This window comes from Portunus trituberculatus, chromosome 23 (assembly GCF_017591435.1).
Source record: "Portunus trituberculatus isolate SZX2019 chromosome 23, ASM1759143v1, whole genome shotgun sequence".
In the NCBI taxonomy this organism is placed as follows: domain Eukaryota; kingdom Metazoa; phylum Arthropoda; class Malacostraca; order Decapoda; family Portunidae; genus Portunus; species Portunus trituberculatus.
Genome location: NC_059277.1, coordinates 10,817,387 through 10,845,130, shown reverse-complemented (window position 1 = coordinate 10,845,130; position 27,744 = coordinate 10,817,387). Strand labels below are relative to the sequence as shown.

General features: G+C 40.4%; 1 protein-coding gene across 2 annotated transcripts in view; it reads left to right on the top strand.

The window, feature by feature from the left end:
- Positions 1-1,842: 1,842 nt before the first annotated feature.
- Positions 1,843-27,744, top strand: part of LOC123507680 (dnaJ homolog subfamily C member 17-like) — a 64,146-nt gene continuing 38,244 nt past the window's right edge. Inside the window, exons 1-3 of one of the 2 annotated variants that reach the window (XM_045260795.1) lie at positions 1,843-1,980; positions 7,575-7,824; positions 13,731-13,851. In XM_045260795.1, the coding sequence (XP_045116730.1) occupies positions 7,741-7,824; positions 13,731-13,851 (205 nt within the window). In that variant the 5' untranslated portion in view covers positions 1,843-1,980; positions 7,575-7,740. Of the gene's footprint in view, positions 1,981-2,717; positions 5,636-7,574; positions 7,825-13,730; positions 13,852-27,744 lie in introns of those variants that run through there. The other variant, XM_045260796.1, reaches the window with a different exon arrangement.

The window sequence follows — 27,744 nt, the reverse complement described above, 5'->3', positions numbered from 1 at the left end:
GCTCTCTGAAGCAGGGGGAGCAGGGGCCATCCCTGAGAGGCTCCGGGGCTTTCGTGTGGCTCCCTTGACTGGCTTGGCGGGGGTATTCATCCTCGGTGTGGGTGCAGCAGCAGTTGCACATTGCCCTGCGGCCTTGTCCTTTATCGTGGGTGGGTCACACAGGCTATGTTGACACACGGCACTCTCTCCTTGGCCCTGTTGAGCACCGCTGGCTAGGGATGGGGTTGGGGCCACAGTGGAGGTCTCACTGCATAATGTGTGCTGCTGGTTCTTGAAGGCGGCAAACTCGGTACTGAGGCCAGAGACCGTTGCAGTCAGATTGTCCACTTTGGCGACTAGTGCACTCACCACCGCCATTAGCTGCTGGGTAGCGTCGATGCCAGGCAGTTCCTGAGTGATGCCTGCCTGGGACACTGTGTTTAGAGGCACAGGGGCTACTGTAGCAGTGCGCTGCGGCAAAGGTGGTAACACGACAGGTGTGGTTGAAGTGCCAGCGGTGGGGCAGGAAGGCTGGGACAGGTGAGGGGCAGCGGCCGTGAAGGAGGGTTTGATATAAACTATGGAGTTCCTGGAGAGAATGTGGAGTGCCAGATGCAGGGATAAGTAATATGAAGGATGGTGTCTGGTTTAGGTTCTTGCCGCCTTTTTTTCTTTTTATCCCCTACAGGAGCTGCCGATGTAGATGTAGATGTAGGTGCGGAGCTTTCGCCTTTGCAACGGCAGCTCCTTACTTCTTCTCGTTCTTTGTTCCGCTAATGTTGAAGTTCTTTTTTCTTCTTTTCCCGCTGTGTCCACCTCTTGTATATGGCGTCCTCGTATTTGTGTGGGTCGGTGAAGAGGATGCGTCCCAGCGCGTCCCTGCCGGCCCCTGCCACAAGCGGGGATGGTTGTGGCGGCAGCGCCGGTGGGAGGGCCGCCTCGGCTGGGTACTCGGAACATTCATTGCAGCAGAAAATGATGCAGGGTTTCTTCCTCCTCTCCACACATGATGCATGTTGTGTCCTCTTTTGTAAATCTTTTTCTGTCGTTAAGTGACAGGTTGTTGGTTCTGGCTCTGTACATTGTCACTGAGGCTGGTGTGTTGTCGTACAGTTGCTCCTCACACATTATCCTTGTTTTAAATGCCTTGTAAATTTCTAGACTGACTTTACTCTGGACTTCTTTTCTCCACTCTTTTGTGTCCCAGCGTTCCAATTTCATTTTTAGTTCTTCTTTACTTAGTGTCTCTATGTCTTTCAGTTCTATCTTTGTACACTGGAGGTATTTGTTTACTGTCTTTATCCAGTTGTAGTTGAAGGCTCTCATCAAGGTGTAAATTTCTTTTAGGAGCCTGTTTCTGCATTCTTCTTCTCTAATTTCATTATCTGGTGTTATTGTTTTAAAAGTGTCCTTGATAGATTTAAGGTAGAGCAGCTTCCCTTCTATAATTCTTCTTTTCATGCTGGATGCTCCCACTTCTCCTCTCAGAGTACAGGCTTGGGCATATTTTGGAGCTCCTAACATTGTCCTATAAACGCTGTTCTCTATCGCTTGTAGCTTACATGTTTCTGCTTCTGTAAAATTTACTATGTTTGCTCCATACAATATAGATGGTAGACATGTTTTTCCAGTAAGCTTTTCCTATTGTTACTTTGTGGCAGCTCTTTGCTATGATGGAATATGCCAGGTTAGCCATCCTTTGTGCCTTCTCTATCATTAGCTTTTTCTGTTTTGTGAAGATGTTTCTGCTGTTTGTTAATGTTATGCCGATACTAAAGGCCTGTCTCAGGAGAAATCTTAGGACACCTGTAGAATCAAGATCAAGATCATGTAAACAACACCAAGGTAGCGCAGCTGTGTAGTGGTGCAAATCAACTCCACCGCATATAGCCTGAACACATCACCACCGCATACCGGATTTTTGGGGCACTAGAGGCTGTGACACACAGCCTGCACGGCCCAACAAACCCCCAAGAAGAAGAAAGTGTAGTGGTGGTACAGGTGAATACTTGGTGGTAGTGGTGGATGCTCGGCAATGTCCCCAAGAAACCGTCCCGTGTGCTCGCCTCAATTCCCGGGTCCCACTTCGCAGCTCCTCCACCCAGCTGATTTGATGTCATATATATGAAGTCACGCTATTGGTCAGAAATAGAGAGAGAGAGAATATGAAAACGAATGAGAGAAAATATGAAAACGAAAAAGGAGAAAATATGAAAATGAATAAGGAGAGAGAGAGAGAGTACATTGAACATTTACTATACCTCATAAGTTATACAAATGTGACATATATGTATAAAAATAGAACATTTGGCAGTAACTTAATGGCTAGCCTATTTGTAAGCAAAGCTTTTAAGGCATGTAAAAGATAATCCATGAATATTGATAAGTACACAATAGTATATAAAATGTATATGTAAAGATGTTGGGATTATATATATATATATATATATATATATATATATATATATATATATATATATATATATAGAGAGAGAGAGAGAGAGAGAGAGAGAGAGAGAGAGAGAATATGAAAATGGATAAGGAGAGAGAGAGAGAGAGAGTACGGTAATGAATAAGGCAGCGTTTCTCAACCTTTTTACCCTTGCGTAATCCTTCAAATACATCGCATGTCTCAAGGAACCTGTATACAAAGACAAAATTATATATATACCATATATTTCTCATTTGATGTGACGTCCAATCCGCTGGGTGGAGGAGCTGCAAAGGGAAACCGGGAATCGAGGCGAGTGCGCGGGATGGTTTCTTGGGGACAGTGCCGGACGCTCTTAAACATTTGTGAAGTTATTGGAGTTTGTGACTATATTGCAGCTCTATTTAATGAAATAAAGTTTAGCAGTGACTGCGATAAGTGTAGGAGGGAGGTGACTCGTCGATGCCCTGGAGTAGCATGTGAAAGGTGCAGTGATTGGTACCATGTGGAGTGTGTGGGGCTTAAGGGGGTAGGAGTGACAGTGATGTGATATGGTTTGGTGAGACAGGGTGGCATGACACCACTGAGTGGAGTGAAGGAGTCCAGCTAGTTATAGGGAGAGGTAGACAGGTAGGACAAAAGAAAGAAAGGAGGGGTGAGAGTGATTGTAAGGGAAAAGGAAGGTAGGAATGTGGAGGAAATCAAGTTAACAAGGGAGATGGAAGGTTGATTAGGATACAATAAGGGTGATGTCCTAACAGTAAAGATCAGGGGGGATAGGACTGAGTGACAGTGGTATATATAGGGGTGGAGGGCTGCAGGAATGAGGAGGATAATTTAGATAACTTTATGAGGCAGTGGCTAGCCTGAAGGAGAGAGTAGGGCACAATAAATGGGTCATAATGGGTGATCTGAATGGGCATGTAGGATTAATGGAGGATACGGTGAATCAAAATGGGCAGCTTATTCTAGATTTTACTGCTGACATGGGATTAAGGATAAAAAAAAATTGGGTGCTGGATAACCTTGTTACATGGAGGGATTGGAGAAGTGAGTCTGCAATAGATTATGTCATGGTCAATGATTAGGTAGGTAGAGAAACAGGGATGTAGGATGTGGAAAAATGAAGTAGACATCTCAGACTACTTCTTGATAGGAATTACTTGTGGAAAGATTAGGAAAAGTACTGGAGTTAGGAGGGTAGAATGGAAGAAAAAGTGGAATGTAAAGAATGCAGGCTGGATTGAATACTGTAGAGAAATGGAGGAAACAATGCTAGGAGAAATAGAGGAGTTAAGAAGGGCAATAAGTGAATGGGAAGGTTGCATCATAGAAAACATATCATGTCAGGCAAAGAAGTCAGTAGGGCTAAAAAAATTTTAAGGTAAGGAAAACAAACCTGCAAGGCTGGTGGTATGAGAAGGTAGCTAAGGCAATAGGTGACAGAAAAAGAGAAAAGCGGAAACAAAGGAACCTAACTTGACTGACAAAGAAATTTGAAGGGAGATACAAAATGGAATGGGCAGAAGCTTGGGACAACTAATTACAATAAGGCAAATAATCAAAAGTAAGATAGAGAGATGGGAGGAAGAATAAGCAAGAATTCTGAACGAAATGTCTTGGAGGGAGAGAGAAAAGGAAGCGTGGAGCCAATTGAGGAGAAACTTGGGTGGGACAGATCCACAGGTGGTAAAGTTAAATAAAGGTGAAAGGCAGGGAGGCAAGCAGCAAGGAGGAGGTAGTGTCCACAGTGGAGGAGTACTGGAATAGAATCATATGGGAAGAGGAGGAAGTATGATATAGGTTTATAGCCAAGTTAGGGAAATGGGTAATGTGGAGATGAAGCAGGACAAAGAATTGGCAATTATAGTTTGTTCACTTTAGTTTGAGCCGTGAAGCCGAGCCTCATTTGTAAGGAGACCGCTAATTGGCTGGCCTCCTCTCACTCAACTTGTGTTGAAAGGCTGTGTCATGAATGCTTTGTGGTACATGCTTTTGTTTTATTTGTTATATCTCATCTTATACACATAACAGATAGTTTCTGTTGGTACCGTTACACTCAATAGTAAATGCAGAAGCTTTGATACTCGGGGAAAAACAATTAATAAGCAACTATAAAGAAGTTTTAGCGTGTTGAAGTGGAACACTTTTCGCGACTTTTTTATGACACGGTTTACTTATCATCATATCCTTTGGATATATTTAAAGGAATGCTGTTATAAATTATTGCATTTCATAAAAGAATGTCTCCTGAATGGTATGCAACTTCCAAATTATAGTTAAAAGATAATGTAAGTGAATTACATAATTATTTATGAGACGGTGTCACTCGCGGTGACAGTGGGCAGCCCGGCACGATACTGTATTCAGGAGGTGAGGATGGAGGTAAGGCGAGAGTTGATTGGCTGGCACGCTCCCCGCTCACTCTGTTGAGAAGCTGTGTACTGACTGCTCTCGTGGTACATGTTTATGTATTATTCCTTATATCTTGTCTCATGCACATGACAGATAATTTCTGTTGGTACCTTTAGCCTGAGCAGTGAATGCCGAACTTTCGATACTCGAGGAAAAAATAGCAATATGCAACAATAAAGAAGTTTTGACGAGTTGAAGTGAAGGCTGCATTGCGATAACTTTATAACACAGTTTATTTATCATCATTTTCTGTGTATATATTATAAGGAATGCTGCTTTAAACTATTGCATTTCATCAAGGGATGTCTCCTGAAGGTAATGCAACTATCAAATCATAGTTAGAAGATAATGTAAGCGAAATAGAGAATTATTTATGGGAAAGTATGACTCGCGAGGAAGGGCGTGGCGGAGTGTCGCCAGGGAAGACACACTGCTGGTTCACCTTGATCCAGTCACAACTGGATTACGCTCCCAAAGTCCCACCACAGGGTCTGTGGCCTCACTTAAAAATACTGTATGTACAGTAATTTGGTAAGTTGGTATGTAAAAACGAACGACAATGTACGTAAAGCATTGTAGCTACATGTATTGTTCGTATACATATGCAGCCTCACCCAGCATCTTCCCTTGTTGTATCCAAAGCCCATAGAATAGAAGGTCGACCCATGCACAGCTCTAAGGGGAAAAGAGATGGGACAGGATCTTCCTCTCCCTCTGCCTGCTGAGCAAATCATACTTACCTGGCACAGGAGACAAATTTTGTGAAGGCTTCTCTGCCTCCTATTACTGCCCCACACCCTCTACTTGCCAGTAGGTCTCTCTCTCTCTCTCTCTCTCTCTCTCTCTCTCTCTCTCTCTCTCTCTCTCTCTCTCTCTCTCTCTCTCTCTCTCTCTCAACTGTCAGAGCACTCTCTTTCTCTCTTTGACCATTGTATCATTATCATTTTTAATGATATCAATACTCTTGCTGTTATTAATTATTATTATTATTATTATTATTATTATTATTATTAACATTATTATTATTATTATTATTATTATTATTATTATTATTATTATTACTATCATTAAACTTTTGCTCTTACTAATATTAATATAGTGGTGTTGTTTTCGTTATTATTATTATTTCATTTTTACGTTATATATATATAACTGAAGCAGTTTATATCTACACAAGTAACTGAATGGAGAACTTCTCAATAACTAGACATCAGAAATTTACTTCTCAATAACTAGATATCAGAAATTTACTAATGTCTTAAGGTGCAAAATTACCAGAAAAAAAAATGGTTTTCATTTATCACATACTACATATTATATACTACTGATAATTAAAAGTCACGCACTGCACAACTCGACATTGTGACCAATGTTGGTGTGGAACAGAGAGAGAATGGGAGAGAGAAGCACGTGAACACCTACCCAGCAGCTTGCTAACTGAACCAACTCCTCCGTTCAGACCACTTGTGAACCCATTGACGTCATGGATGCTCTTATTAGACCCATTTTGAATGCCTTGTAGGTAGACCTTTTATTCCATGGGCCTTGGTTGTATCTTGCCAATCTCATCCACGTTGTTGACTGTTTCGCATACTGTATCTTAGTGTTGTGTTTGCGATAACTTTTTTTTTGTTTAAGTAGTGATTCGTTAAGCCCTTACGATGCTGTCTAAGCCCTGTGCCCCTGCGAAAGCTTTCTCTAGTGAACCCAAGAGGAAGAGGAAGATGATGACCATCAGTGAAAATGTTAAACTTTTGCATATGATCAAAGAGGGCAGAAGAGTGTGAGTGTTACGGATCATGTGAGAGAGAGAGAGAGAGAGAGAGAGAGAGAGAGAGAGAGAGAGAGAGAGAGAGAGAGAGAGAGAGAGAGAGAGAGTAAATGTATAATTTATAATTAAATAGATTTAAGTAAAATACTACATATGTAAAGTATAAATACTGTTTACATATTTTAAACATTCTAGTACCCACATACACATACACCAAAATTCCTAGGGGGGGGGATGGCAAATCCTACTTCGCGGTTTTTCACCGTTTGCAGGGGGTTCTGGTATCCATTAACCGCGATAAACGAGGGATCACTGTACTAGGGAATAGTATCTTAAGGTGGTAGATGCTAGATGTAAGTAAAGAAGGATTAGGAGAAATACAGATGAGAATAAGTGAAGAGAAGGCTTGGAAAATGACAGGGATGATAGTCAATGCAGGAAGCAGGTCAGTAAACAAATATGAAGCAGCCAGAAGCTTGTGGAAAGGGATGGCAGTGCTGTATTGCCTATATGGGTCTGAAATTACCAATTATCGGGAGGGAGATCTAGGTAAACTAGAGAAAACTCATAACATAGTAGGAAGATGGGGTCTAGTGGTTCCTCATAGTACTGCCTTAGAAGCCATTAGAGGAGAGATGGGCTGGAGCACCTTTAGGGAGAAAATGGTCAAAGGCAAGATGAACTTCTTAAAAAAGTTTGAAGGATTGGATGAGGATGGATGGGTGAAGCAGTTGCTACAGGATAACAGGGTTATGACATCATGAAAGAAACAAACTGATAGAAAAAAAGGGAAAACCTTGAAGAGGACTGCGATAGGATGGGAACAAGAGAGGTAAAGAAAAGGTTAGAGGATAATGGGCTGGCTAAATGGCGAGCAGAGAGGTACGGCCAAAGAGTATTTTAGAGCAGACGTGGAGAAAACGTTAGTTGAAATTGATGTATTCCCTGCCTGTTGCTCTCCATTCTCTCCTTCTGCAGGCTGCTGATGGACTGATGCTAGAACACTAGAGGGAACAGGACCTATGAAGCAGTACAAAGCGTAAAAGGTCACAAGAATAAGAAGATGAGCAGATTTGGTGCTTGCACTTAGGCCACTCACTCACTCACTTTCTCACTCACTCACTAATAATAACACTTGCTGAAAATGTCTAAGAAGAAGTACACTGAGCTGATGAAGCTGGACATTTATGAAATACTCGGGTTGTCCCTTGGAGCAGATGAGTCTGAGGTGAGGAGCCTTGTCTTTAGTAGTATAATAGTAGTGGTAGTATTTATTGGTAAAATATACTGAAAGGTGTCATCAATATTTGAAAGAAATGGGCTGAGGAAGCATTGTAATAGAGGATAAGGAGAAGTGCAAAAAGGAACTCCCTACCTGATTTTGTATTTCTATCAACCTATGACCTGAACTCATTTGAGAAGGAAGTTTTAAGACATTTATTGTATTCTTTTGGCTAACTGACTTGACTCTGGTTGGGAACTGGAATCTCTGTGGGCGGTTTTGTGTAATTGTTTTTGTTGCTCTTGGTTGATTTTTCCTTCTTACATAAAAAAAGATTGGTAGTGTTTGTAGATGAAATACGTTAGAAGGTTTTGGTAATTATTCATAATATGTCTGCGTTTCCCCTACCCCTTCCCACCACCCATCTCATAATTCTATTAAAATTACTTATCCTAGCCAGGGAGCTGCACTTCCCTGACACCCCACTTTTTTTCTTTTTTTATACAATGCAAGAGGAAACGCTGCCAAGGGCAATAAAATGTTAGAAAAAAAAAAGGCCCACTGGAACTGCAGGATCCCTAAAAGATCAAAAGAGTCATCCAAAAGTAAGGAACAAATGTCTCAACACCTCTCTCTCTTAAAAGAAGGTAAGTCGTAAGAAGATGGAAATACAGGTAACTCGATTTACGCAATAGATGCGTTCCAAGAGGCATTGCGTATATCAAAATTTGTGTAAAACAAACATGTAATTCTCATAAGAAACAATAGATAATAGGGGGGATGCGGGATGTGGTCCAAAAAATTCATACAAAATACAGCAATACTCTGCTTAACGAACAGGATAGGGGGTGTCAAAGCTGTTCGTAGAGTGAAAATTTGTTAAGCGGATGTAATTTTCCCATAGGAAATAACGGAAATAGGGGGGATGCGTTCTGTGCTGGTATCCAACATACCACATGGGTTGAAAAAAAAAAAAAAAAAAAATATATATATATATATATATATATATATATATATATATATATATATATATATATATATATATATATATATATATATATATATATATACATATATATACACACTTCTATTAGCTTTTTACAAACCTTGCCCCCAAGAAAGCATTGTTTTGTAATGCATAAAGTGAAATCTTACATGGAATACCAAAAAATAAAGCAGAGATGAGATTGCCCACAGACGAGACGGAGACTCACGGCGACTCGGCCGCTTCTTCTTCTTGTGACCATTTTAGTCTGCATGTTGTCTTTCACCACATTTATGTTTCCACTCCTCTGTTGCCTGCTATAATGGATATCATATCTTAGTATTCATATACGCTCATGTCATGAGGATAACCTTGACTCTGTGGCACTGAGTGATAGTGAATTAGTAATGAAATACCGTGGTATTTCATTACTAATTCACTATCACTCGATCCAGGTTATCCTCATGACATGAGCGTATATGAATACTAAGATATGATTATTGGGCATATCGGGGGAGTGATCAGGGTGGTGTCGCACCTATCGTGGCACTGTCGCCCCGACATGAAATGATGATACGCTCGTTTTGGCGCGACAGGGGCGATGAACCCCAACGAACCCCCAACAACACCCTCATTTGCAAATTGCATCGCCCATATGGCCCGGTAGGGGCATATCATCGTTGCATTCGGGGTGAAAGAAGTGATGGTACGGGTATGTTGGAGCGACAGCCCCGATGCATGCCACAACATATATATATATATATAGGCAGCCCACCACAACACCAGGTAAACACTCCAGCACCAGCCCTCAACAGTGCCACATCACCAATGACTCAACACCACCACAAGCATGGACAGTTCCACGAAGGAACTAATTATGCTGGGGTATGTGGTATGAGATACCACTTACTGAGGGCTCTTGTCGTCGACCAGTTTCTATTACCAGAGCCCAAACCAAAATGGAAGCGAAGGGCCTGGGTGTGGCCTTACCTCCAGAAAAGACTGAGGTATGGACGAATTGTTTAAGGAGAACCCAGACCTGTACAAGAATTACACCAGGATGGACAGGGAGCTCTTTGACAGCATCGTCGAGGCCGTGACCCCAATCATCGAGAGGAAGACTAGTAGATGGTGAAAACCCATCGACCCTAGCACATGGGTTGCCATCACCCTGTGTTACCTTACCACAGAGGACTCCTACAAATCCCTACAGTATGCATTTTGTGTGACTCATAACACCATATGTGGCATTGTTCCTGACACCTGCAACGCCATTGTTTCGGCCTTTGCACCCACGCTCCTCCGTCTCCCTGCCACACCTGAAGAGTGGCTACAGGTCTCCAAGGATTTCGAACAGAAATGGCACCTCCCTCACTGCATAGGCTCTCTGATGGCAAGCATATCCGTATACGGGTGGTAGAACGGGGTGAGAGAGTTGACTGGCGTGAACATGTCACCTGTGACGGTTGGCGGGAGCGCCGGTGCTGCCCTCTACATACGTCATCACAGTTCCCGCTGCCCCTGCCGCCCCTCGTGGCCCACAAGGGGGCGATGGTGCAGTGATAGCCCCGTACTATTCGCTCCTGTCGCCCATTTCGTCCCGATATTCCCTGATAGCTACGCTGTTTGACATTTGTTGGCCAGTCGACTGAAAATTTTGAATAGGTTCAAAATTTTTGCCCCGATGCCCGGACATCCCCCGCAACGCCCGCATGTGCCGTATGTTGCCTGATGACCCCCAAAACATCCCGATCACGCATGATTGATGCCCCGATAGTGTTTTTTCGTCCCCCGATGCCAAATTTCAGCCATCGTGCCTGTCGGGGCACCACGATTGTGTATGTGTGAGTCCAGTATGAGTCATCGCCTCTTCTGTGGGCAATCTCATCTCTGCTTTATTTTTTTATATCTCATGTAAGATTTCACTTTATGCATTACAAAACAATCCATTCTTGGGGGCAAGGTTTGTAAAAAGCTAATAGAAATGTTTTGTGAACATAAATGCATATGTAAGACAGTAACACCACATTCAGAGGTGGTGTTCCCAGTAACCTCAGAGCAACCTTATAGCAACATCATCACTGTCCCTCCAAGCGTTCATGGATGCCATTTCGTGGCAGGAGGTTGCTCTGACATTGTTAAAGAATCTTGGATCCAGCTCCAGGAGCACTAGAGACAGAGGCAGGGAGCCAGCCAATCATAGCAAAGCTGCTGTGTTCAGTCCCTCACCAGGCAAATTCAAACCCAGATAATTCACTAAAACGGATATGGTTGTACGTTATGCAGACTTTTTGGTCTAATTTTGTATAGTACGTTAAACTGGAAATTCGTTGGACAAACGTTTGTTGCGGAGTATTACTGTACTCTTTTTTATTTGGCTAAATTAACACGTTGTTATTGTTTTACCATTCTAAATACAGGCAACCCCCGCTTAACGAAGGGATTACGTTCCTAAAAAAACACTTTGTTAAGCGAAACTTCGTTAAGTGAACCGATTATAACAAGTTTAACCCCTGATTTGAAATTCCATTGAGAGTAAGTAAAGTGAGAGTGCATCATAGTACAGTAAAAGGTTTAATGAAAGTAAAAATTATGAAGTTAAAGATTTAGGTAGTTTAATTTAAGTCATTATAATGTACACTAAGGTATGTATGTACGTAACTTTATAATGTTGATGATCTTAACTTTATGAAGGGAGGGAGAGTGAAACGGGAAATACACTAACCGGCAACCTGTAGAATGTAAACAAAGTGCACATCATGGTACCGCATATAAAACTTATGTACCACATTTCCAGAAGGCTTTCCATTTTATCCATTGTAGAGTCACGAGTTCAGGTGGTTCTTTTAGCTTTCAAGGAAGATGCGGTCTCACCAGCCTTCTTAATAGAGTCTGCTGACTTGAAAATAGTAGACAGTAGATGGAGTCAAGATAGTGGCAAGCAATGTTATTAGTTTTCTGGCCTCTCTCTTGTCTGTGAATAATACCCAGCTTCACTTCGAGAGTAAGACACTTCCTGGTCTTCTTAGGAACGTTAGGCCACATTGCAGGGCGTTTTGGTGGTAAGTTGAACTAGGGAAGATGAGCTGCTGGTGATGCTGTTATGTTTTGACTGGGGAGTGAGTGGTGCGTGTGATCTTGATCTTGATCTTGATCTTGATGCTACAGGTGATGCAGAATTTCTTCTGAGTCAGGCCTTTGTATCGGCAGCGCCTGTGTTGTCCACGAGAGGCTTGATCTTGATCTTTATTCTACAGGTGTCTCAGGATTTCTCCTGAGGCAGGCCTTAGTACCAGCAGCTCCTGGTGTATTTAAAAGCCTGTCAGCTTGCATGATACGGTGGGGCTTTCAAATTTTGAAAAAAAATACCTGGATAAAACTTCGTTAAAGCGAGTTTAGTGTTCGTTAAACGAGCAGATGGTAGTAAAACGAAACCTTCGTTGTAGCGAAATTTCGTTGTGTGAACCTTCGTTAAACGGGGGTTGCCTGTACTAGAAGTGTATTTAGAATAAAAAGAAAAGCAAGAAATAATAAGAGAAAACAACAAAACAAAGAATACATAAACAACACTCACTGCATCACTGCCTTCACCACTCACACCGCAGTCAGTCGCCATCTTCCTCTGAGCTTTACCACTTTATCAAAAATTCACTTGATATATAAAAAATAACTCCACATGCAGAAAAAGATGAAGGACGTTTTTGGGCCATCTTGGTGAGTTATAGGCAAATTGAAGAGATTCCGTATGTACTCAGTGCTGGCAGACTGCAAATGAGGCACAAAAAGAGAGGAGCTCCCACCTATCGGCCAGCTGCGGAACTCTCTGGGCACGCAGTTTGAAATTACGTCTGGCGTTCAGTTTGAAAATGCGGTTGGCCCAAATCGCATATAAGCAAACCGTTTGCGCAAATTAGATTAATCATATATGTTTTCGGTCGTGTTATAACAAAAAATGCGTCAAACACGCGTAAATCGAGAGTTACCTATACAGAAGCAGGTAGGGAGTTCCAGGGTTTACCAATGAAAAGTATAAATGATAGATAGTACTGGTTAACTCTTGTATTCGAGGGTTGGACAGAATAGGGATGAGAGGAAAAAGAAAGCCATCATCTAATCTAACATCAATCTAACCTAACCTAACCTAATGAATTACCTAAAAAAATTACACTGCTGGACTTAAAAGATCTCAAATTTCTGCCACATTCCCAAGTGCCGTTACAGACATACTACATGAGTGCCGTGTAATTTCATTATGTGTACAGCAAGGCCACCAATCCTTTTATATGATATATGAATTCCCAGTATGTATCTGATGTTGCTGTATTATATTATTGTATTGTTGGCATAGGGTCTCCACTGAAACACCCTTATCTAGCTTCCTCAATAGGTCCACTTTCTGTTGCACTGATATTGTCATATGTTTGTATGTTTGCACTTTTTCTTTTGATTCACACACAACACTATCACTTCCTGGTTGCTTGGAAGCCATGTTTAGGGGCAAATATTACAGAAAAAAATGTTTATGGATCTGGGGGGTTGGTGCTTGCAATGAGCGGCAACGTGGTACTGATCCAAATTTGACCCAGAATGCCCGGGCTCCAAAACACAGTACAGCGCCGCCACGTCCAAGCGGCAGTCCGGCAAATCACTCCGGCCAATTCAAAAATTCCGGCAAACAAAAATTTTGCCGGATTACAGGTGTTGCTGGATGAAAGAATACTGGATTAAGGACGTTCAACCTGCAGTACAATAGATATAGTATATTGTAAGATTCTTGGTATATATTTAGGAATAAAGAAACATGAAAACATTGTAATGGAGAAATAGAACCAGTAGAAAAGATGTCCAGTGTTAATAGTTGTAGAGGTAGTAGTAGTGGTAAAAAAACATGTTGAAAGGTTTTTATATACTTTTATTCATGTTACAGATTAAAAAAGCTTACAGGAAGAAGGCATTGAAGTGCCATCCAGACAAGAACCCAGACAATCCTGATGCAGCTGCAGAATTCAACCAGCTGCAGAAAATTTTAGAAGTTCTTTTAGATGCAGGTAAGATACATGGACACTCCTCATGTGTAGTAGTAAAGTGTTGACATGATGGTTGTAGTGAGTTTGTTTACCTATGTGAAATACTGTTTGCCGGGTTTATTATAATTTGAAACCCTACTGCAGAGTTGGGAGATAGGGTGGGAGATAAGAGGCTAAGTTTATGGATAGGAAGTATATACTATCAATTTAAGGACATTCTGAAAATTATTTATATCTGTTTTTATATACCAGGCTGGCAGTCCCACTTAAAGTACCACACACACACACACACACACACACACACACACACACACACACACACACACACACACACACACACACACACACACACACACACACACACACGTAACTACCAGGCCTGGCCCCCAGTGACCACACACCCACATGTTCCCAGGAAAAGTAAGGAAAAATGGATAGACCGGTAAGGAATAAATTACCAAATTCAAAATATGTTGATGAGGCCCAGGGAGCAAAGCCGAAAGTGGCCAGTCAAAGCATGAGTCCAGCTTCAACAGGGGCAACATTGCAAGGTAGATTGGTGATGTTGGAGAAGAAATTTGAGGAGTTAGTGAAGGAATTAAAAGTTCAGAGGAGTGAGGAGGAGCAGGATAGAGAATTCGCAAGGCTTTGAAGGAAAGAGTTAAGAGACTGGAGGAAAATGAAAGACGATTGGTGGATGAGAATGCGCATTTGAAGGTGGAGGTTGAAAAATACAAGAGACGGTTGGAGGAGAAAATGGAGAGAGTAGTAAAGGAGAAAGATGACTTTAAGGAAATGATTAGTGAGCAGAATGAAAGGCTTGAAAGGGAATGGGAACTAAAGAAAACACAATGGACTGAGTCGAGGGAAGCAGAGATGGTTGGATTACAAGAAATAATTAAAGATCAGTTGAAGGAAGACAAAAAAGAAAGGTCCAAGGAACTGGTTAATGTAATGAAGAATAAGGAAACATTGATAAGGGAAATAGCAGAAAAGAAGAAGAGTGTGTTAATATTTGGGATGAAAGAACAAAATATAACATATAAGCCTAAGAGAATTAAGGAAGAATTGAAAACGGTAAGAGATCTGTTCAAAAATCTAAATGATGATGAAAAAAGACCTACAAGAAGAAGTGGAAGAGATCCATAGACTGGGTCCGTATAAGGAGGAGTGAACAGACCGATTAAAGTAGTACTGAAGTCACAACAATCTGCGGAGGATGTCCTATATAGAACATCAAAGTTAAGAGAGATAGAAGGTTGTAAAGAGGTGTTTGTGAGAAAGAATAGAAATGAGGAAGAGAGAGAAGATATAAGGAATTGGTGGAAGAGGCGAGAAGGAAAAATGATGAGCGGTCTGAGGAAGAAAGAGAAAAGTTTTTTTGGAGAGTTATAGGAGAGAGAGTCAGAAAGTGGTATGTGGAAAGAAGGAATACGGAGGAACCCCTAGAGGAGCAGTGGGTGGACCGTAATGTATACTAATATAGATGGGATACTGTCAAGTAGATTGGAATTGCAAGACTATATGATAGTGGAGAAGCCTGATATCGTGTGTTTGACTGAGACAAAATTGCATGAAAAAACAAAGATAAATTTGGATAATAAATATAATATATGGAGAAAGGATAGGGAGAGTAAAGGTGGAGGAGGAGTTATGATTATGATGAAGAAATAAATAAATGTGGATAAGGTTTGGTATGGGAAGAACAACACAGAAGTGATAAGCATAAGGATAAAAAGTGATGGAAAAGAATTAATAATCATGGTGACCTATGTACCTCCTAAAACAAATTCTTGGACATTAAGGGAATACGACAATATGATCAAGGATACTTTACAGAGTTTGGAAAGTGTATTATCTGGAAAAGAAAGGTGATACTAGTAGGAGATTTTAATTGTAAGGAGGTGGATTGGGAAAATCTAGTAAGTGGTGTTGGAGAAGAAGCATGGGAGAGAGATTTCTTAATCTAATGATGGAAAATATGATGGAACAGAGGGTGAAGGAAAATACTAGATATAGAGGAGATGATGAACCGGCTAGACTGGATTTGGTGTTAACAAGAGAAGTGTACCTATGTGGAGATATACAATACAAGTGTCCTTTGGGAAAGAGTGATCATGTGGTTATGGAAATGCAGATAGCAACAACACAGCGAAGGAAGGACGAGACATACAGGAGTGGTAGATTGAATTATAGAAAGATGGACACAGAAAGTTTGAAAAATTATTTCAGAAAATTAGATTGGGAGGAGATGTTACAAATCAGAGAAGTGCAAAAGAAATATGAGATTTTTATGAAATATTATAAAGAAGGAGTTATGAAATTTGTACCAAAGTATAAACCAAGAGAGGAAGGAAGAAAGGATTGGTTTAATGCAACTTGTGTTAAGGCTAAGGAAAAGAGAGATGTGGCTTGGAAAAGATGGAAAAGAGCAGGAATATACTAAATAAGGAGAATTATAGAGTGGCAAGAAATGAGTATGTGAGGGTAAGGAGGAGGAAGAAAGAAAATTTGAAAAGATATTGTAGACAAGAGTAAGGAACATCCAAAATTGTTTTACAGGTTCATAAATGGTAAACTTAAAAAGAGAGAGTCCATTGAAAGATTAAAAGGAGAGCAAGGGATAGTAGATGACCCTAAGAATATAGCGGAATTGCTAAATAATAGGTTTCAGCAAGTATTTACTAAAGAAACAATGTTTGTAAAGCCACAGAATGTACAAGGAAATGTGCACATGGAGGACATTAAGATACCTAAATAGGAATTATATAAAATGTTGGAGGAACTTAAAGATGATAAAGCGATGGGACCAGATGAAGTTTCAGGAAAATTATTGAAGGAGTGTAGAGAAGAATTGATTGATCCATTATATGATATTATAAGGTGCTCATTAGAAACAGGGGAAGTACCAGTAGAGTGGAAGAGAGCTGAAGTGGTGCCCATTTATAAGGGAGGCAGTAAAGAAGAGCCTCTTAACTATAGACCTGTGTCTCTAACAAGTGTGGTCGGTAAGATTTGTGAGAGGGTGATAAAGAAATATTGGATACGGTTCCTGGAGGATCATAAGTTATTATCGGATCATCAATTTGGCTTCAGGAAAGGGAGGTCATGTGTAACAAATCTACTGAGCTTTTATTCAAGAGTGGTTGACAAAATACAGGAGAGAGAGGATGGATGGACTGTGTATATTTGGATTTAAAGAAAGCTTTTGACAAGGTACCTCACAAGAGACTGTTATGGAAAGTAGAGATTTATGGAGGACTGAAAGGAAAAGTGTTAAAGTGGATGGAAAACTACTTGAGATGGAGGGAGATGAGAACGGTAATAAGGGATGCAAGGTCGGACTGGTTGGTGGTGGAGAGTGGAGTCCCACAAGGTTCAGTGCTGGCACCAATACTTTTCCTGGTATATATAAATGACATGCCAGAGGAGTAAACAGTTATATTAATTTGTTTGCGGATGATGCGAAGTTGTGTAGGTGTGTGAAGAGTGAAGAAGATTGTGAAATTTTACAGGCAGACCTGGATAAGATTTGGGAGTGGAGCAAGAGGTGGCAAATGGAATTTAATCTGAGCAAAAGTCATGTGATGGAGATGGGAAAGAGTGGAAGACGGCCAAGAGGGTCATATAAGATGGGTGAAGAAGTAGTGTTGAAAAAGGTGGAAAAGGAAAAGGATTTGGGAGTGATAATACAAGACCATGGGCAGTTTGAGGCTCATATTGATAAGATGTTTGGAGAAACGTATAATTTGATAAAAAATATTGGATTAGCCTTCCATTATATGGATAAAGATATGATGAAGAAATTAATTAGTATGGTAATTAGACCAAGATTGGAATATGCTGGAGTGGTCTGGTCCCCTTATAAAAAGAAGCATATAAGGAAGTTGGAGAGATTGCAGAGAATGGCAACAAAAATGGTTCCAAAATTGGCAGAAATGACCTATGAGGAGAGATTAAAAGAAATGAATTTGCTTACCTTGGAACAAAGAAGAGAAAGAGGAGATTTAATACAGGTTTATAAACTGTTGAATGGACTGGATGAAGTGGATAATGAGCAAATTATGTTGAGAGAGGAAAACTTAAGTAGAACTACAAGATCGCTTAGTAAAAAGATAGCCAAGGGAATATGCTTGAAGGATGTGAAAAAATATAGTTTCCCACAAAGATGTGTGGAGGTGTGGAATGGTTTGAGTGAGGAGGTGGTGTCAGCAAGGAGTGTGCATAGTTTTAAAGGAAAGTTGGATGTGTGTAGATATGGAGACGGGGCCACACGAGTATGATACCCAGGCCCTGTAAAATTACAACTAGGTGAATACAACTAGGTGAATACACACACACACACACACACACACACACACACACACACACACACACACACACACACACACACACACACACACACACACACACACACACACAGGAAATCAAAGAGTCTGGGGAGAAAACTTTGGGCCTTGCTGAAATTATAGATCAACAGATCATAGAAGAGAAGATTGCTGAGAAAGTTGTGAAGGTTATTAAGTCAAATGAGACATTGGTGAGGGAAACTGTAGACAAAAAGAGATGTGTGGTGATATTTGGTGTGGAGGAGGATAAGACACCGAGTAAAATGGAGAGAGAGAAAAACATAAAAAAGGTGATAAATAATATCATTAATGTGGTGCAGGAGGAGGGAAAAGACCTAGTACAAGAAATAGAGGACTTCCATAGAATTGGAAAGTTCACAGGAGAAGGTATGAGGCCAGTAAGAATCAAATTTAAGTCACAAAAGGATGTAGATGAATTGGTGGAGAAGTCATGGAGGTTAGCCCAGCAGGAAACAACAAGGAAGATTTGGTTGAGAAGAGATCTCGGTGAAAAGGAAAGAGAAATGTTAAATGAGTTGAGAAAGGAGGCTTTGAAAAAATGAAGAGAGGACAGAAGAGGAGAAGAAAGAGTTTTTCTGGAGAATCTTGGATATGAGACTGAGGAAGTGGTTCATAACCCAGAAAAGTACAGTAAGAAAGGACTAAAGAAACTTACGTATGAGCGGAATGTAATGTATTCCAACATAAATGGAGTGATATCGGGATTTTAGAACTCAACGATTACTTGAGGGACAAGAACCCAGATATTGTGGGTCTTACTGAAACAAAACTGAGAGAGGAGAAGACCTGATGATGGTTGGAGAAGGAAATATAATGTTTGGAAAAGAAATAGAGTAGGTAAGATGGGAGGAGGAGTGATGTTGCTGGTTAAAAAGATATAAAGGTGGATCAAGTGAAAGAAGGTATGGGAAAGGCAGAAGTGCTAAAGATCAGAGCAGAAACTAATGAAGGAAAAAGAGGCACTACATAGTGGTGTACGTACCACCTAAGACAAATGCATGGTCAGTACAGGAATATGAAGAAATGATAAGAGATACAGGAACATGTCTGGAAGAAATGTTGGGTGGCTGTGAACGAACTATAATGATGGGAGATTTTAATTGTAAAGAGGTGTGTTGGGAGGACTGGTCAATGGAAGGATCAGAGACAACATGGGGAAATACACTATTGACACTGGCAATGGAAAATGTGTTAACTCAGTGGGTCAAAGAAGATACTAGGTTTGGAGGAGAGGAGCATCGTCAAGACTGGACTTGGTCTTTAGTACAGAGCCAATGGTCATTGAGGAGATGAGGGTGGAGTGCCCTTTAGCAAAGAGTGATCATGCAGTTTTGGAGTTCAAGGTGATAGATGAAGAGAAATCTAGAAGAAATGAAGAATATAAAGTGGGAAGATGGAATTATGCCAAGACAGATTTTGGAAACCTAAAGAAATTCTTTCAAGAGACAAATTGGATGAAATTCAAGAGTGCTAAGGAGCAAATGAAAAGTGGAAGGAATTTATAAAAATATACAAAGAAGGTGAGAAAAATTTGTACCAATAAGACAACATAGAGAAGTTGGAAAGCAGGACTGGTTTAACGATAGATGTGAAAAGGCTAGAACAAGAAAAGAGGATGCATGGAAGAGGTGGAGAAGGAAAAGACGGATTAAGCAGTGGGAAAGTTACAAAAGAGCAAGAAATGAATATGTGTTGATTAGAAGAGAAGAAAGAAAGAAACAAGAAAAGGATATAATTGATAAATGTAAAGACCAACCAAGGCTTTTTACAGACATGTGAACAACAACATCAAAAATAGAGAAAGTATTGAAAGTTTAGAAGTAAATGGAGTATGCAGTGAGGATCCCAGGAAATGGCAGAGGCTATGAATGGATGCTTTGGAAGGTATTCACAAAGGAGACTGCTTTTGACAAACCACTGGTAATGGAACAGAAAGGGATTATGAAGGAGTTTCAAGTAACTGTGGAGGAGATCAAGAATATGATGGGGAGTTTAGAAGTGAGAAAAGCTGTGGGACCTGATGGGGTATCAGGATGGATTTTAAGAGAATGCAGGAGCAACTGGCAGAAAAAGTTTGTGAAGTAATTGATGCCTCATTAAGGGAAGGTGTAGTGCCCCAAGACTGGAAAAGAGCTAACATTGTCCCAATTTATAAATCAGGTAACAAGAGAGACCCATTGAACTATAGACCAGTGTCACTTACAAGTGTGGTAGCTAAGATGTGTGAGAGGGTGGTGAAGAATAGATGGACAGACTTCTTGGAGAAAAATGACATACTTTGTGAGTGTCAATTTGGTTTTAGAAAAGGGCGTTCATGCACGACAAACCTGATATGTTACTATTCGAGGGTGATAGATGTAATACAGGAAAGAGATGGTTGGGCTGATGGAATATATCTGGATTTAAAAAAGGCCTTTGATAAGGTACCACACCGGAGACTGATCTGGAAACTTGAAATGGTAGGAGGAGTGCATGGCAGTTTACTAAAATGGATGGAAGACTTTTGGTAGGAAGAGAAATGAGAACAATAATTAAGGACAGACCATCAGAATGGGGCTTGGTGGAGAGTGGAGTTCCACAGGGATCAGTGTTGGCACCAGTAATGTTCGGTCTACATAAATGACATGGTGGATGGGGTGTCCAGTTATGTGAGCCTATTTGCAGACGATGCAAAATTGTTAAGAAAAGTGAGATGTGACAAAGATTGCGAACTACTCCAGGAAGACTTGGACAGAATATGGAAATGGAGCTGTACATGGCAAATGGAGTTCAACACGACAAAATGCAAGAAATTAGAGTTTGGCAAGAGTGAAAGAAGAATCAGGAGTATGTACAAGATAGGAAATGAAGACATAAAACCAGTCATGAAGAAAAGACCTTGGGGTGACAATTACCAATGACCTATCGCCAGAGAGACATATAAACAAAATAATTGGAGAAGTATTGAACTTATTGAGGAACATAAGAGTGGCGTTCAGATATTTAGATGAAGAAATGATGAAGAAAATAATTACTGCAATGATAAGACCAAGGCTTGAATATGCAACAATACAGTGGGCTCGAACTTAAAGAAACACATAAGGAAACTAGAGAAAGTACAGAGGGCTGCAACAAAATGGTGCCTGACTTAAGAGATTTGACTTATGAAGACAGACTGAACAGAATGCAACTTCCGACCCTGGAAAACAGAAGAGAAAGGGGAGACCTGATAGCAATATACAGAGTGATGATTGGCATGGAAAAATGGATAGGGAAGATCTGTGTATGTGGAATGAAAGAATGTCGAGAGGGCATGGGAAAAACTAAAATGGCCACTTATAGGAGAGATGTGAAAAATATAGCTTCCTCATAGAAGGGTGGAAGCATGGAATAGTTTAGACGTGGAAGTGGTCAACGCAAGGAATATTCATGATTTTAAGAAAAGCTGGACATTAGTAGATATGGAGACGGGACAACACGAGCATAGCTCTTTCCGTATGTTACAATTAGGTAAATACAATTAGGTAAATACACACACACACACACACACACACACACACACACACACACACACACACACACACACACACACACACACACACACACACACACACACACACACACACACACACACACATCGGGATTTTAGAACTCAACGATTACTTGAGGGACAAGAACCCAGATATTGTGGGTCTTACTGAAACAAAACTGAGAGAGGAGAAGACCTGATGATGGTTGGAGAAGGAAATATAATGTTTGGAAAAGAAATAGAGTAGGTAAGATGGGAGGAGGAGTGATGTTGCTGGTTAAAAAGATATAAAGGTGGATCAAGTGAAAGAAGGTATGGGAAAGGCAGAAGTGCTAAAGATCAGAGCAGAAACTAATGAAGGAAAAAGAGGCACTACATAGTGGTGTACGTACCACCTAAGACAAATGCATGGTCAGTACAGGAATATGAAGAAATGATAAGTGATACAGGAACATGTCTGGAAGAAATGTTGGGTGGCTGTGAACGAACTATAATGATGGGAGATTTTAATTGTAAAGAGGTGTGTTGGGAGGACTGGTCAATGGAAGGATCAGAGACAACATGGGGAAATACACTATTGACACTGGCAATGGAAAATGTGTTAACTCAGTGGGTCAAAGAAGATACTAGGTTTGGAGGAGAGGGAGCATCGTCAAGACTGGACTTGGTCTTTAGTACAGAGCCAATGGTCATTGAGGAGATGAGGGTGGAGTGCCCTTTAGCAAAGAGTGATCATGCAGTTTTGGAGTTCAAGGTGATAGATGAAGAGAAATCTAGAAGAAATGAAGAATATAAAGTGGGAAGATGGAATTATGCCAAGACAGATTTTGGAAACCTAAAGAAATTCTTTCAAGAGACAAATTGATGAAATTCAAGAGTGCTAAGGAGCAAATGAAAAGTGGAAGGAATTTATAAAATATACAAAGAAGGTGAGAAAAATTTGTACCAATAAGACAACATAGAGAAGTTGGAAAGCAGGACTGGTTTAACGATAGATGTGAAAAGGCTAGAACAAGAAAAGAGGATGCATGGAAGAGGTGGAGAAGGAAAAGACGGATTAAGCAGTGGGAAAGTTACAAAAGAGCAAGAAATGAATATGTGTTGATTAGAAGAGAAGAAAGAAAGAAACAAGAAAAGGATATAATTGATAAATGTAAAGACCAACCAAGGCTTTTTACAGACATGTGAACAACAACATCAAAAATAGAGAAAGTATTGAAAGTTTAGAAGTAAATGGAGTATGCAGTGAAGATCCCAGGAAATGGCAGAGGCTATGAATGGATGCTTTGGAAGGTATTCACAAAGGAGACTGCTTTTGACAAACCACTGGTAATGGAACAGAAAGGGATTATGAAGGAGTTTCAAGTAACTGTGGAGGAGATCAAGAATATGATGGGGAGTTTAGAAGTGAGAAAAGCTGTGGGACCTGATGGGGTATCAGGATGGATTTTAAGAGAATGCAGGAGCAACTGGCAGAAAAAGTTTGTGAAGTAATTGATGCCTCATTAAGGGAAGGTGTAGTGCCCCAAGACTGGAAAAGAGCTAACATTGTCCCAATCTATAAATCAGGTAACAAGAGAGACCCATTGAACTATAGACCAGTGTCACTTACAAGTGTGGTAGCTAAGATGTGTGAGAGGGTGGTGAAGAATAGATGGACAGACTTCTTGGAGAAAATGACATACTTTGTGAGTGTCAATTTGGTTTTAGAAAAGGGCGTTCATGCACGACAAACCTGATATGTTACTATTCGAGGGTGATAGATGTAATACAGGAAAGAGATGGTTGGGCTGATGGAATATATCTGGATTTAAAAAAGGCCTTTGATAAGGTACCACACCGGAGACTGATCTGGAAACTTGAAATGGTAGGAGGAGTGCATGGCAGTTTACTAAAATGGATGGAAGACTTTTGGTAGGAAGAGAAATGAGAACAATAATTAAGGACAGACCATCAGAATGGGGCTTGGTGGAGAGTGGAGTTCCACAGGGATCAGTGTTGGCACCAGTAATGTTCGCGGTCTACATAAATGACATGGTGGATGGGGTGTCCAGTTATGTGAGCCTATTTGCAGACGATGCAAAATTGTTAAGAAAAGTGAGATGTGACAAAGATTGCGAACTACTCCAGGAAGACTTGGACAGAATATGGAAATGGAGCTGTACATGGCAAATGGAGTTCAACACGACAAAATGCAAGAAAATAGAGTTTGGCAAGAGTGAAAGAAGAATCAGGAGTATGTACAAGATAGGAAATGAAGACATAAAACCAGTCATGAAGAAAAGACCTTGGGGTGACAATTACCAATGACCTATCGCCAGAGAGACATATAAACAAAATAATTGGAGAAGTATTGAACTTATTGAGGAACATAAGAGTGGCGTCAGATATTTAGATGAAGAAATGATGAAGAAAATAATTACTGCAATGATAAGACCGAGGCTTGAATATGCAACAATACAGTGGGCTCGAACTTAAAGAAACACATAAGGAAACTAGAGAAAGTACAGAGGGCTGCAACAAAAATGGTGCCTGACTTAAGAGATTTGACTTATGAAGACAGACTGAAAAGAATGCAACTTCCGACCCTGGAAAACAGAAGAGAAAGGGGAGACCTGATAGCAATATACAGAGTGATGATTGGCATGGAAAAATGGATAGGGAAGATCTGTGTATGTGGAATGAAAGAATGTCGAGAGGGCATGGGAAAAACTAAAATGGCCACTTATAGGAGAGATGTGAAAATATAGCTTCCTCATAGAAGGGTGGAAGCATGGAATAGTTTAGACGTGGAAGTGGTCAACGCAAGGAATATTCATGATTTTAAGAAAAAGCTGGACATTAATAGATATGGAGACGGGACAACACGAGCATAGCTCTTTTCCCGTATGTTACAATTAGGTAAATACAATTAGGTAAATACACACACACACACACACACACACACACACACACACACACACACACACACACACACACACACACACACACAAGGAAATCAAAGAGTCAGGGGAGAAAACTTTGGGCCTTGCTGAAATTATAGATCAACAGATCATAGAAGAGAAGATAGCTGAGAAAGTGGTGAAGGTTATTAAGTCAAATGAGACATTGGTGAGGGAAACTGTAGACAAAAAGAGATGTGTGGTGATATTTGGTGTGGAGGAGGATAAGACACCGAGTAAAATGGAGAGAGAGAAAAACATAAAAAGGTGATAAATAATATCATTAATGTGGTGCAAGAGGAGGAAAAGACCTAGTACAAGAAATAGAGGACTTCCATAGAATTGGAAAGTTCACAAGAGAAGGTATGAGGCCAATAAGAATCAAACTTAAGTCACAAAAGGATGTAGATGAATTGGTGGAGAAGTCATGGAGGCTAGCCCAGCAGGAAACAACAAGGAAGATTTGGTTGAGAAGAGATCTCGGTGAAAAGGAAAGAGAAATGTTAAATGAGTTGAGAAAGGAGGCTTTGAAAAAATGAAGAGAGGACAGAAGAAGAGAAGAAAGAGTTTTCTGGAGAATCTTGGATATGAGACTGAGGAAGTGGTTCATAACCCAGAAAAGTACAGCAAGAAAGGACTAAAGAAACTTACATATGAGCGAAATGTAATGTATTCCAACATAAATGGAGTGATATCGGGATTTTAGAACTCAACGATTACTTGAGGGACAAGAACCCAGATATTGTGGGTCTTACTGAAACAAAACTGAGAGAGGGAGAAGACCTGATGAAGGTTGGAGAAGGAAATATAACGTTTGGAAAAGAAATAGAGTAGGTAAGATGGGAGGAGGAGTGATGTTGCTGGTTAAAAAGATATAAAGGTGGATCAAGTGAAAAAGGTATGGGAAAGGCAGAAGTGCTAAAGATCAGAGCAGAAACTAATGAAGGAAAAAGAGGCACTACATAGTGGTGTACGTACCACCTAAGACAAATGCATGGTCAGTACAGGAATATGAAGAAATGATAAGTGATACAGGAACATGTCTGGAAGAAATGTTGGGTGGCTGTGAACGAACTATAATGATGGGAGATTTTAATTGTAAAGAGGTGTGTTGGGAGGACTGGTCAATGGAAGGATCAGAGACAACATGGGGAAATACACTATTGACACTGGCAATGGAAAATGTGTTAACTCAGTGGGTCAAAGAAGATACTAGGTTTGGAGGAGAGGGAGCATCGTCAAGACTGGACTTGGTCTTTAGTACAGAGCCAATGGTCATTGAGGAGATGAGGGTGGAGTGCCCTTTAGCAAAGAGTGATCATGCAGTTTTGGAGTTCAAGGTGATAGACGAAGAGAAATCTAGAAGAAATGAAGAATATAAAGTGGGAAGATGGAATTATGCCAAGACAGATTTTGGAAACCTAAAGAAATTCTTTCAAGAGACAAATTGGATGAAATTCAAGAGTGCTAAGGAGCAAATGAAAAGTGGAAGGAATTTATAAAAATATACAAAGAAGGTGAGAAAAATTTGTACCAATAAGACAACATAGAGAAGTTGGAAAGCAGGACTGGTTTAACGATAGATGTGAAAAGGCTAGAACAAGAAAAGAGGATGCATGGAAGAGGTGGAGAAGGAAAAGACGGATTAAGCAGTGGAAAGTTACAAAAGAGCAAGAAATGAATATGTGTTGATTAGAAGAGAAGAAAGAAAGAAACAAGAAAAGGATATAATTGATAAATGTAAAGACCAACCAAGGCTTTTTTACAGACATGTGAACAACAACATCAAAAATAGAGAAAGTATTGAAAGTTTAGAAGTAAATGGAGTATACAGTGAAGATCCCAGGAAATGGCAGAGGCTATGAATGGATGCTTTCGGAAGGTATTCACAAAGGAGACTGCTTTTGACAAACCACTGGTAATGGAACAGAAAGGGATTATGAAGGAGTTTCAAGTAACGGTGGAGGAGATCAAGAACATGATGGGGAGTTTAGAAGTGAGAAAAGCTGTGGGACCTGATGGGGTATCAGGATGGATTTTAAGAGAATGCAGGAGCAATTGGCAGAAAAAGTTTGTGAAGTAATTGATGCCTCATTAAGGGAAGGTGTAGTGCCCCAAGACTGGAAAAGAGCTAACATTGTCCCAATCTATAAATCAGGTAACAAGAGAGACCCATTGAACTATAGACCAGTGTCACTTACAAGTGTGGTAGCTAAGATGTGTGAGAGGGTGGTGAAGACTAGATGGACAGACTTCTTGGAGAAAATGACATACTTTGTGAGTGTCAATTTGGTTTTAGGAAAGGGCGTTCATGCACGACAAACCTGATATGTTACTATTCGAGGGTGATAGATGTAATACAGGAAAGAGATGGTTGGGCTGATGGAATATATCTGGATTTAAAAAAGGCCTTTGATAAGGTACCACACCAGAGACTGATCTGGAAACTTGAAATGGTAGGAGGAGTGCATGGCAGTTTACTAAAATGGATGGAAGACTTTTGGTAGGAAGAGAAATGAGAACAATAATTAAGGACAGACCATCAGAATGGGGATTGGTGGAGAGTGGAGTTCCACAGGGATCAGTGTTGGCACCAGTAATGTTCGCAGTCTACATAAATGACATGGTGGATGGGGTGTCCAGTTATGTGAGCCTATTTGCAGACGATGCAAAATTGTTAAGAAAAGTGAGATGTGACAAAGATTGCGAACTACTCCAGGAAGACTTGGACAGAATATGGAAATGGAGCTGTACATGGCAAATGGAGTTCAACACGACAAAATGCAAGAAAATAGAGTTTGGCAAGAGTGAAAGAAGAATCAGGAGTATGTACAAGATAGGAAATGAAGACATAAAACCAGTCATGAAGAAAAGACCTTGGGGTGACAATTACCAATGACCTATCGCCAGAGAGACATATAAACAAAATAATTGGAGAAGTATTGAACTTATTGAGGAACATAAGAGTGGCGTCAGATATCTAGATGAAGAAATGATGAAGAAAATAATTACTGCAATGATAAGACCGAGGCTTGAATATGCAACAATACAGTGGGCTCGAACTTAAAGAAACACATAAGGAAACTAGAGAAAG